Below are 12,657 nucleotides of genomic sequence, written 5' to 3' on the forward strand. Positions count from 1 at the left end.
CTTGTATTCCCATCATCAGCGCCTTACGTCTTTGTATTAGGGATTGAAATAGTCGCTGCAGTGGACCGCTCTGCGCATGTGGTGTCAAGTGGCGACGCAGCCGACACAGAACCGCACAGGTGCATGCTCTTCACCCACGCACTCCAGTTTTTGCCTCAACTAACCTTTACACGCTCGCAGCGCTGCAGGAATACGCGTACCGACATTACGTCCATACGAAGGCCATTAGCATATGACACCGTCGTTAAACTATCAAGCGCTGCAAATTTTATGACGCTCGCATGTACTCTGGTTAACATTACTTCCTTAATGTTTTGTGAAATATATTTTATGGTTTCTTAATGTACTCATAAAAATGTTTATGGGTGAATATCAACTAGTCCAAATCATAATGCTTTCACAACAATAAGCGTAAGATCTAACCGAAGTCTTAGGCCGCCGACGCCACTAGCCGTTGCCCGCGTCTTTGTCCACGGTGCCCTCAATTAGAAGAAACGTCTCGTGAATTTTTACAAATATTTTACAGAAGGTGGTCTTTTGTAAAATAATATTATATTAATAAGCAAAAAATATTACTTGTGTTATATAAAATTAACGCCCATAGACATTGGCGCTGTGAGAATTATCAAACTAATAAAAATATATAATATGTAGCTCATAGAATAGTCTACAGTATCACTGTTTGTGAGCATCTCTGAGATATAGAATCGTAACTGATAGCCTCAATTAGCAAAAAACCTACAAAAAGTCAATATGAACGCGTCTAACTGCGACCAATAAAATAACTCTCAAAGATGGCAAATTACCGCTAATAATGACTGAGTGATAAAACGTCAGATCTTATCTCGATCTAGACATAGATCGTAATAGCGTCATTAGTATCACGGGGTGGGGGTAGGAAAAAAGGCGCGTGCCGCCATCTGCCGCGAGATTAGATAGCGCTGAAATATAGCTCCGGCGCCGGGGACCGCTCGGCCGCTCGCTGATACGAGTACGGATAGCGGTCTCGACGTAGGGGCGCATGCGCACCGTTATTTTAGCGATTGCATTCATCATTTGTAACTGTTTTATGTTAACCGCTCTATAGCTAGCGCCATTAATGTTTGCCTATAAGAAGTGAATTATGTAGATGCGAAAGAAAGTTGAGCACTAGTATTGCGTTTCCAGCTGGTAGTTGGCAGCTGGCAGCTATAGGTAGAGTTCATTTCACCCATATCGTGCGACGATTCGAATTGCTTGTAAGAGCCTTCTCGAATAAAGTAGTTTTGATTTTGAATAAGTTGCTCATCTCTACGTACATTATGTAAAATATCGCTATCATTTAAATAAATCGTTTCAAAAATAAAAGGAAAATTAAAATTTGATTTGAATAAAAGCGGTATATCCTCTCTAATTACCTGTAATTAAATATAAATATTTTAATATCCAGAATCGTATAAATCTAACAGTTATTGACAAAAATATTATACCTAACATAAATTATATTTCAGAAATTATGATGAAGTAAGATAGTCGTGCACATCAATATTAAACATGACTATATGATATTGATTTTAATTAAATTGATAAGACCTGCCCGCCTAATTAAAGAAAAATAAAGTAAACTCACTCAATTACTCAGTAAATGTGCCATTGCATGGCAAAGACCTCCTGCCTCTTGAGAGGTCCTCTCCTATTCTGGGTAGGTACCGCCCTCTCATCATATATTCTACCGCCAAGTAGCAATACTTAGTAATGTCGTGTTTCAGTTTAGAGGGTGAGTGACTCAGTGTAATTGTAATTACACTACCCATATATCTGCATATGGGACATCTTAGTTCCGATAGTTGGTAGCGCAAATGCTCGTCCGCCGTCGTCATTAAAAAAAAAGAAAGTTTAAAGCACAGTCTCGACTAGACGATAGTCGATTATTTGAATAGAGAAGATTTAAGCTTCACGAGCAATAAAGTCACCTTATCCAAAGCCGTGGGTGTCTTAAGCGTGGTGCGCTTAGTGCCTAGATGTCCGAAAAACCACAACAGCGCGATTTTTAAGACATTTTCTACCTCGCACAAATACTCTGTGGAACCAGCTTTCGCCGGCGGTTTTTCCGAACCGATACGACTTGCGAACCTTCAAGAAAAGACCGTACTCCTTCCTGAAAGGCCGGCAATGCACCTGCAAGCCCCCCGGTGTTGCAGATGTCCATGGGCGGTGGTAATCACTTTCCATCAGGTGAGCATCCTGCTCGTTTGCCACCTCTAACATAGAAAAAAAAAAGAGCAGGCGAAGGGAGTTTTTGTTTAGCGTCTTCAACAATCGAGTACATATGTGCCTAAACCTGTCTATGGGCGGAGGTGACCACTTACCTTGAGGTCGCCCATTTGCCTTCGTTGTGTGGAACATACCCATCAGCATTACTCAGGAATAAATGTAGCCAGCAGCAAAACCACGAAATAGCTTTCTAATGCAACTTATATACTGTGTCATTTCAATACAAAAACAAGCAAATGAGGATGATGTTTGAAACAAAAAATAAGATTTTAAAGCGAGGAAAAAGACTACGCATAGCCATGCTCGATAGGAAGTACCTACACAATAATTTTATTTTGTACCGCAGAGAAATCTTAGTTGCATAATTTAAAAAATGTATCGATGATCAATACTAACACTTCGCTGGCCCTGAATACTATCGATAGGAATCTATTGTTTATGGAGTATCGCAACGCTGACCCAATAACAGTATTAAACCTGAAACTCTCCGAGCGTTTCCATTCTACGAGCTATCAAAGCGACTGCAATATTACCTAGAATAAGTAGAAATACATTTTAGTGAAACAATTGTATAACTATAAAAATGCCACTTGTCGCAACGATATGATTTCAATGTTGCGATATTGGGAAACTGAGTCACTGTGGCAAGACTCTTTACAAATATAAGTCTGCGGTTGCAGAATCTAAGTTGATCACTATTACGATCGCATAAGACTTACAGTCGTCCAAGACGTCACAATAGAACGGTCTGAGAGCGTGTGAACGCGCGCGTGCTCTATCTTCCCGCACGCAACTATCAACATTGTGTGATATTATGTTGTACGCCATCGCTCCATCGTTCGTTCTAATTAACTAAGCACCTCAGGAACTCAATGCATATCAACATAGCATGATTTAAGCGTATCTGCGCTCTAATGTTAATAAACTATCTTAAGCCGAAGACTTTCGTTCCTGGAGCGCCGTAATTGGATAGCTCTAGATTTAATAAACTTAATATCATTTATCTTTTATGTCAAAGTCAAGTTTATCTTTTGCGACAAAATTAGAGAAATACTGAAACAAATGTACATAGCTCGCCGCTATTATTAATTAACTAGCTATTTGTTTTCGTGTAACTTTCGTTTACATTAGGTTCTTTGAGAATTGAATCCAAATAAAGTATATTAAAAATCAAAGTATTATATAAAAATATACTGATATGCCTTCACTGCCAATATGGACTCATCGACAATAACTCCCAAATGGAACATGAAAAATAAATAACAGTTAAATGGTACACGAGCCGCTCACGTGTAGTGTAGTGTACCATTATCCATATCTTGTGAGTCTAACTTATAGTTGGATGGAAAATAGGAAAATTAGTCCAGAAAGTGTTTAATTATAATATTCAAAAATAAACACAACACACGTGTGTGTAAAGGTAGCACGAGTAAGTAGTAATAGATGGTACACTGTTTACCACTCGCAGTTGCAACGTGCGATTAATAATATGATAACATTTCTTATCGCCTCCACCGGTGACACGAGGGATAGATAGATAGATAGATTTTCTAACAGATAACCAAAATTACTTAGCCACAATTCAACGCGGTCATGATTTCTACAGTGTCTAGCCATATTTATTTTGTATTTGTATATACCTACTTATTTAAGTCCCTAATTTAAAGTCCTTATGTTTTTCATTATTAAAATGCTTATATGAATTTTCCATAATATAATGTCTGTTGACAGATTTGAAGCAAGACATAGAATGATCGCTTGAAGAAAGCGAAGCGTGCAGTCAGAGCAAGGATCTAACGAGCAAGAGAAGATGTTCGGCGGCAGCGGCGGTGGTGGCGCGTACGGTGGCGACTGCGCCGACGGGTACGGCCTGGGCTACGTGGCGGGCGGCGGTCGACTGCAGCAGTACGCGCACTTCGCGCCTCATCAGACTTGGCATCACCACGCGGCGCACCACGACACCTACGGTAACATATATTCTGATATCTACATATACATCACAAGCGCGGTGGTAGACTACATATATCTCATGAAATCTTAGAAAATGATCTTTCAAAAGTGCACGAAGGAGGTCACTTAAATATAGTCCATAATGTTCTATTTAAGTGAGTTGATGATGGGGATGATGATTTCAACTTTATTCTAATAAGGTAAGAAAAACAATGTATGTTTTTCTTGGGTTTGATTACATTTCTGTAGAGACATTTCTGTAGCGACAATCGATTAACGACCTAAATGTACGTAATGATGTAGGTACCACATAATAAAGTAATACATACATAGTTACAAAGACTTGAACAAAATGACGTTTGTTATTAAAATCGGTTTTTTTTAGTTGGTAATAAATTGGTACCTAATGCTGCTGACATAAACACTCACTGTCATAAATACACACACGCTGACATAAAAACTACACTCACTCACGCGGAATGTTTTAAAATATTACAATCTCATATTTTTATATAACGGTCGATGTTTTTAGTTATCTTTAAAAATATTTTATTAACATAGTAGAAGATACGCGGTACTTGTAGTAAGACGGTGTTAGCACGGTTAGTACAGACGGATGGATTATGATGATTGTTATATATTGATAACTTGGTTATTTACTTGATTACTAAAGGCAGCAGGGCACGTTTTTACGTGTCAAAATATAAACATAACTATTCAGATAACTTTTTACGTTGATAACAATGCACTTCAATTATATTCCGGAGAAAATTTCTTCCTAAAGTTTGCACACTACTACCTACTCGCTTTCCATCCATTCGACTACACTAAATGTTGGAAAAAGAAATACACTGAAAGATGATTTGCAAAAGGCAATTTCTTTAAGAATTTATTTTTATATCGGTAAGTTGTATATTCGGTCGCGGACTTTTCTGTAGACAGTTCGAAATGGAAAAAAATATTAAATATTCGAATAAGATCAATAAGCCCTTGGAGAACCCCCCCTTTCCCTCTGTCTAGTTACGTTGACCTAATAAGCTATATTTAAAAAAAAAATTGCAACTTTTACCTTAACATACTAAATAACTTATCGGACTGACTTATATATAATAGAAAAAACTTCAATGTTTATAATTAGATTCAACTATGAGTCAATAATAAATCCCGACAAAACAAAAACGACTTAACAAACAATTCAGTTGATTGTTAGTTAAGTGGTTTTGTTTTTGTTTGCAACATGTTGTTTAAAACAAAGTCAATGTTTTTCAGTCTCATCGCAAATACGACTTACAGTTTATTAAAATGATGATTTATTGGTATGCAAATCGGATAGTTTAAGTTATAATTCTCGTAGTAATGACTTAATGCAAACTAATTGTATGATAAAACTTTAAAATTTGAATATGCCAATAAATTATAATCGCAAGTTAAAATGTCATGAATATTAATTTTGAGTCAAGCGTCGTACACCGTAAACAATACATGGAAACAAATTGTAAATATAATAACTGATACATACATAACACTATTTGTTAACGCCGCCGCCGCCGCCGCCTTGCAACAGTTGAGTTTCCAAATAATTTCATAAGTCATTTCATATTCGTAACCATGGAGTTCAATATAAACTAATAAGTATATCTAATTATTATTATTGTAAAAAATATATTTAATTTTATTATTTACTGATGATAATTGTTAGTCACACGCTCGTCATTATGTTGTCAAAAAAATATATAAATATATGATTTAGGAGTTTTTTTTATCGCCACACGAAACAACAATGAGAGAACGACGGGCCGAATTGTTTTTTATCATAATATGAATTTTATACTATAATACTTTCATTCGGGAACATGTTGTCTAAAGGAATTGAGTCGCTCGTTATACAGGTTAAGTAGTAAGCTTAAATATCTAAGTAAAAAAGATACACTACGCCTTTTCTTCACGCTAATTATAATTCTATAAAAACTCATTCGAAATTAATTGTACGTCATGTCACTTTCTGTGTCGAATTTGCAAGGAAACATATTCACTAAGCATCAATAAATGTAAGAATTCATTTCCGAATACTGCCTCTGGATCAGTGCATCCATTACCTAAGAGAAAATCTTGTTACGAATCATTGATATCTTAATATTTTTTAGACATATTGATGTTCATAGCCAAAAAATCAAATTCAAATTATTTTTTATTCAAATCGGCTCTCAATAAAACTTTTGAGTCTCGTGAGTGTTTAATTTGACTATCAATAAGTAAGTGTACCTAATGCTTCTATATTGAATAAAGGAATTTGAGTTAGAGTTCGAGTTTGAGTAAACTAATTATTTCATTTAAAAACTATTACTATAACTTGATTGTATTTTATTTTACGCTTTATATAAATTAATATTCACATAGATAACTTAAAAATATTTAATGTCTTCATAAAATGAAATTAATGTTGTTATTTATTTTTGTTTTTAATAAACACGCGTATAAACAAAATTACTTCTGCAGAACGTGCAAATTGCTTATGTGACACGGGTTTTCAATGCAATAAGTAAGTTTACTTTACTTTAGAATCGTTAATATCGAGCGACTGGTCAACGGAAACACATGAAAACATATATGATGCTCGACACATATATAAAAATAATCCAATGTAATCAGATGTGTATTTAAATGGATGTGTTGTTTACGAACCCTTTGGTTAATCACACAAAAGTGGAACAACTTCTCGGACATGTACGTATGATGTTGTTATCTACGTACTTGCGCATGCGCAACCGCAAACAGAACCGTGAATCAATGGTATCATCGACGGTCATTCCCAGAACGATATGATTTTCCCTTCCACAGGATAAAGTCTTGTTTTTGTCAAATCAGTTTCGATGACAACATTTAAGGTACATTAAGTTACACGCGATTAGCGATTATAAGATTAAGCAACGTATCTTGAGAAACCTTTTAATCGTTTTTAGGGCTTAGGATTGATTCGAACTCTATATGACTCCTAATCAAGAAGCTAGGTACTAGTATGCTCGTTTTTTTACGCTTAGATTTAAACTGATTATTCATGAAAATATTTAGTACGTTGCGGTTGTGTTTTCACAATAAAATCGTATTTAAATCAATCCAGCGCCAGTGTCGTCATTTAAATCTATCTTTTGTAATGTAAGATTACATAAACGAAAAGTAATCCAATACGAAACTAAGACCCTACACAACATCGGAGTATGAGCACGTCACTTGCACGGGAGCGACTAGCGTAACAATAGGGCTCGTGAATCAGGCAGATAAGCGTGTCAGAGGCGCGCGCGCCGCCCGTCAGTCCGCGCGCTGACCTCTGACCGCGGAGTCGTACAGACGAACACACACCTCCTCTAGCCATGGATAACCCCCTCTCGCAGACGTGGCTGCAGAACATTGCGATACTTGCAGGTTTGATTCATTCTCACTACCTACAGCATTATTATTGCTGACAAATTGTAGCGTTCGATAATTCCTTATATTTATCTAGGCATTTGATTGTGATATTGGTGTTGCTTATTAAATTTATGGATAATTCAATGGGCCTTATTATTGATTTAATGACATAAATATTTCCTAACCGTGACTTGTGAGTTGCTCTTAGCAGAGTAAAGTACTTTAGTGATATAATTGATATTAGTGACTTTTTTAGATATTAGATTGAAGATCTTAAATAAGTAGGTAGATTTTAGATTTAATATAAATAATTTATATATAAATAATTAGATGTTAAAGTTCCCTGTGTATTTTTTTTATTATTATTTTTTTTTTAAATGACATAAATATTTACTCCAGTGCCCTCCATCAATATTTATCTAATATAATAGATTATCAAAACTTAAACAAGAGTGTTTATGCTACGACTGTACCTACAGTTCACTAATCAGTATATTTTTATGTCATTGCAAAGCCCCAAAGTCTTAACAGCATTTATCTTGTTGCTTAATTTATATTCTAATCGACAGCAGGCGGCAGTGGAGTCGGTGCCGTCGGCGGCGTCGGCTCAGTGGCCGGCGGGCTGTACGGGCAGAACATGGTGATGGGTTCCTGGTGCGCGCCCTACGACGCTCTGCAAAGACCACCCGCATACGGTAAGGCTACCACGACCTGATTAAATACCTAGCCATAACAGTCTGTTCTGAGATTTGCTATTCAAGAACACACTCATGCAGGTGTTTTCACGATGTTATCTCGACCGCCGAGCACGAGACGAATTATAAACATAAATAAAGCAATCGATAACTCCATGGTGCTTGTTCGGGTTTTAAAACTTGCTCTACTAGTAGAGTTACTTATACATATTCATATTTAATATCGAATCCCAAGAAAATATCGAGTAAGAACAGATATCGTATAAAACCTATGTCGTGCGCCATATGAAAGCTTAATTACGGGTCAACGAGCGAACCTTCTTCGGAAGGGCACTTATAATGGCACAATCCTTGCTTAATCAAACTTAACAATTTGTAGATTCAGAATTAAATTGCAGCGTTTTGTTGAATCATACAGCAAACATTATTTATTGTTAAATTGAATCAATGAATCAGCCATTATCTCACGCGGTTTGTATTGACGTCAGATTTGCGAGGATTCTATATTCGTATTGCGATTATAAAAACAAATACCTAATATTATTCATGTCGTTCGAATTAAAGCATGTCATTAATTGCATTACGATGTGAACATTTTTCTACTTTGACGTTCTATCCAAATGGAATGCTATATTACATTACATTCTAGACGATGACATTAGAGGCGAATGTGTCAGTGTAGGTATCTCGGTAACTTAATTATCAAAGCTTAATCAAATAATTAATTGGAACTCGCATTACATTACATACACATCAATTATAATCTGTCTCCGTCTAACGTGGGCGATTCGACGATGTTGCTTTTATAAAAATATACCTACTCGTATGGATTTTTATCTCTAGTGTACCCTTTTATTATTCCAACTGATAAGTTTATAAATTTAAATGAATCATCGCACCCAATTGTGCTTCCCGTTGTTATCTTCTAGTATCTATTTAAGGATATACCTAATATTACAAATTAAATCTAAGAATACGTTTTCCTAGTGGCAACAATATCTATATAAAACAATATAACGATTGATCGACGTAAATCCCCGACCGCAATGCGACAGTTTCATTAGTTAGCTGAGTTATCCCGCAGATTGTTCTCGACAAATGTAGCATCCTTTTGTCTCGAATCAATGCTAACTCAATCGTAACGTAACCATTCGTTGTATTCGAGTAATCTAAGATCCGCGAGCAAAGAGCCTTTGTTTTACATAACGTAGAGACGATAAGGAATAGGTACAACTATTATATAGATAATTACAGAACGTTACCAGGCGAGGATACCAACGATAACGAATGTTAATTTCGTTATCGCTTTAAGCATGTGTCGAATGTTGCTAATATATAACGAGAGCGCCCGATTACACCCGTTATGCCGACAATTAATGCCAAAGATATAAATAACAATAATATACAAATTAATGGATTTAGGTCGGCGAACAGATGCAATTATATTGAACGGATATCGATAGCAGCAGGTCGCGGCGTTGCTAGGTACCTTCGCTTGTTATTGTTGTAGGCCTTCTCAGAACTGATAACGGATAATCAACATTGTAGATACTACACTGCACTGCACGGGTGACGGCATACAAGAATGCTGATCCTGCAACTTCGAAATAAACAAAGTTAAAATTATTTAGTCTAAACTATGCGATGTTTAGTGTCATTATGATAGATAGGTTTAGGGTATGGTACGTGTGGTGACGTTTGGTGGCGCACAGATGGCGTGCTGGAGGCGTACGAGGAGGGCCGTGAGTGCGTGAACTGTGGCGCCAACAACACGCCGCTTTGGCGTCGGGACTCAACGGGCCACTACCTTTGCAACGCATGCGGCCTGTACCACAAGATCAACGGCGTCAACCGCCCGCTCGTGAAGCCGAGCAAGCGGCTGGTGAGTGTCCTAGAAACCCTCAGTAACCTTCTCTGTTGCGAACAGGTGCCGACGCTGAGCTGCTCACCCGCTTCTATAAGGACGGCTCCGTGCAGAGATGGATGAGTGTGGAGGGCATGGCCAGGGGCATGAAGAAGGTGAGTCGGTGGCGTGTAGACTAGTGCATGTGCCCCGCCCCGCTACGTAACCCTGCCTTCACCCAGCACGCGTTTCTTTCTCTATAATACCCATCTCGCCGCGTTCGCTTTCCGATTAGGGAACTACACGCTACCGCTCCCCACTTCGATCGGCGAAGAGCGCCTAACTCGAGCACTCTGAATTTGAATCTAATACCGATCGCCTCTATTTACTCTTGGCTATGTTCCCGATACGAAATTAGAATAAGTTCTTCGTTTACCGAGATAGCTTATCGTCGAGTAATCGACCGACCAAGTTCAGAGGAGCCGCTCACATCCAGTGTTACGCAGGCGGACGCGGACGCGAGCGCGAGGCGCGTAATGAGGATTTGTTAATCGCCAAGCACATCGGGAAGGGGCCGAGTTGCGAGATAACACAGCCGATAATGCGCGAACACGGCTCGCCACGAGAGCGATAGATCCGAGGGACCGGTGTCGAGGCAATTTGAATCCAATGCGCGCTATATAGTCGGGGCTAAAAGGAACGATGAGCTATCTCGGAGACGAGTCGCGCTCAGCATGCGGGCATGCATTATGTATACGCCGTGCTAGCAGGTAGCATCGTCCAATCAACGACGGCGGCGCGGCCACGCCCGCGCTGTGCTGCGCCCGCGCCACCAGTGGTAGCGTCGCGCGCAACCATTATTATTGGACAATGATACCACTTGTACTGCGGTAGAGCTATCTACCAATATACGTGTATTATATCTATCAGCCGCAGCGCGTTTTGTAATAAGTAGTTAACGTGGTGACGGGAAGCAGCTAAAACATTTTTATTCTTTTGTTTTCATTTCTTCTTAAAGTAAATTGCCTGCATTTACTAAGAACATTCGTTTGGGATTTATTAGTTTGGGAATATTAATACTCAAACACTTAAATTTAATCAAAACCTAAAAATTAATGCTGTATTATATCACTTACCTACTGTATCCTTAAACTCCACATGTAGATTAGACTTACGAGTAGGTGTGTAGTTGGTACGTAGAAATAGTTTTAGAATTACTAAGGTGCTTAAATTTAATATTAGTAGTTAAATACTGTAGTCGTTATGTGTATAAGTACATAGTTGTACCTGATCAAACTTTTAAACTAAGAACTGTAGTAAGTATAATATTTTTGTAAGTGTTAATATTTCGTACCCGAGTACCTGCTAATTATGTTTAAAGATGAAGATTCCGTAAATACAAATTACTGGCAATGTTGCATTTCCACAGCAAATAGGTACTGAATGTTAGTTTGATTGTTATTTATCGTTTACATTTAGTATTAGTATTATAATTTCGATGTTATGGAAACAATTCGATTAAGAATTATAGTGAATATGTAATGTCAGTCGGCAGCGAGACGTCACGGGCAGTGCTGCACGAACTGCGGCTCGCGGAACACGACGCTGTGGCGGCGCAACAATGACGGAGAGCCGGTTTGCAACGCCTGCGGACTTTATTACAAGCTGCACGGCATTAACAGGTAACACATAATAATAGCCTACTTAGTTGTGTACTTAAAACAACTTCTAAGTATATCTACGATGCTCCATTGTTATTATTACATAGGTATTGTAAAACATCGATAGTATAACTTTCTGCACGTCAGTTCAGTAGGTACCAACCAACCAGTCGCTCTGTCTGTGCCTAGTTTTTTTATCCTACAGATATATCCTATAAAAGAGTGATCCAGTGTAGTTGATTATCTAGAAACATAATGGACAAAACATTCTTAAGAGAAAAAAATAAGACCCCAGTAGGTAACGATTCAGCAATCATATTGGAAATTTAAATACCTAAGATAAGTGCATTTACTTACCAATGAAAACACTTGCTATCGTATAATTGTAAAAAACATCTAACAGTTCAACTTAATTAAGCCAGGACACCGACGCAGTAGTAGTTATTTTGGTAAACCAAAATAAAATAATAAAGTCAGTACAGTGACTATAACCGTGTAAGCACCCTATTAGGTCTTTATTCCTAAAAATTCACACCCATCTACAGCTGTAGGTACTTATCCACAAACCGAATTTAGAAATAAGCACTTAGCCGATGCGGGCCCCTAAGTAGACCAAATTAAAAAATAAGGCTTTAAAAAAATGTCGTGACCATATATTGCTCTTATTTAAATGAAGTGATGGCAATTATCTTTGTCATACCTATAGTAAAATAACAACGTAATTATAAATAAAATTGCCTTGTAGTAGAAAAGTTATATTATAGGAAGCTAGAAAGAGCAAATGGCCCCGAGACGTGTATTTCCTAGGGTCCTCGACATGGTTAATCCGAGCCCGGTTAGGTATAGGACA

General features: G+C 37.7%; 1 protein-coding gene across 5 annotated transcripts in view; it reads left to right on the forward strand.

Moving 5' to 3' along the window:
- LOC113392499 (GATA-binding factor A-like) overlaps nt 1-12,657 on the forward strand; it is a 50,226-nt gene that overhangs the window by 34,980 nt on the left and 2,589 nt on the right. The window contains exons 2-5 of one of the 5 annotated variants that reach the window (XM_026628961.2): nt 3,985-4,220; nt 8,178-8,303; nt 10,016-10,185; nt 11,695-11,828. In XM_026628961.2, the coding sequence (XP_026484746.1) occupies nt 4,064-4,220; nt 8,178-8,303; nt 10,016-10,185; nt 11,695-11,828 (587 nt within the window). In that variant the 5' untranslated portion in view covers nt 3,985-4,063. Of the gene's footprint in view, nt 1-3,984; nt 4,221-7,461; nt 7,624-8,177; nt 8,304-10,015; nt 10,186-10,230; nt 10,323-11,694; nt 11,829-12,657 lie in introns of those variants that run through there. The other 4 variants (XM_026628963.2, XM_026628962.2, XM_026628964.2 and 1 more) reach the window with 4 other exon arrangements.

This window comes from Vanessa tameamea, chromosome 5 (assembly GCF_037043105.1).
Source record: "Vanessa tameamea isolate UH-Manoa-2023 chromosome 5, ilVanTame1 primary haplotype, whole genome shotgun sequence".
Classification (NCBI taxonomy): Eukaryota; Metazoa; Arthropoda; class Insecta; order Lepidoptera; family Nymphalidae; genus Vanessa; species Vanessa tameamea.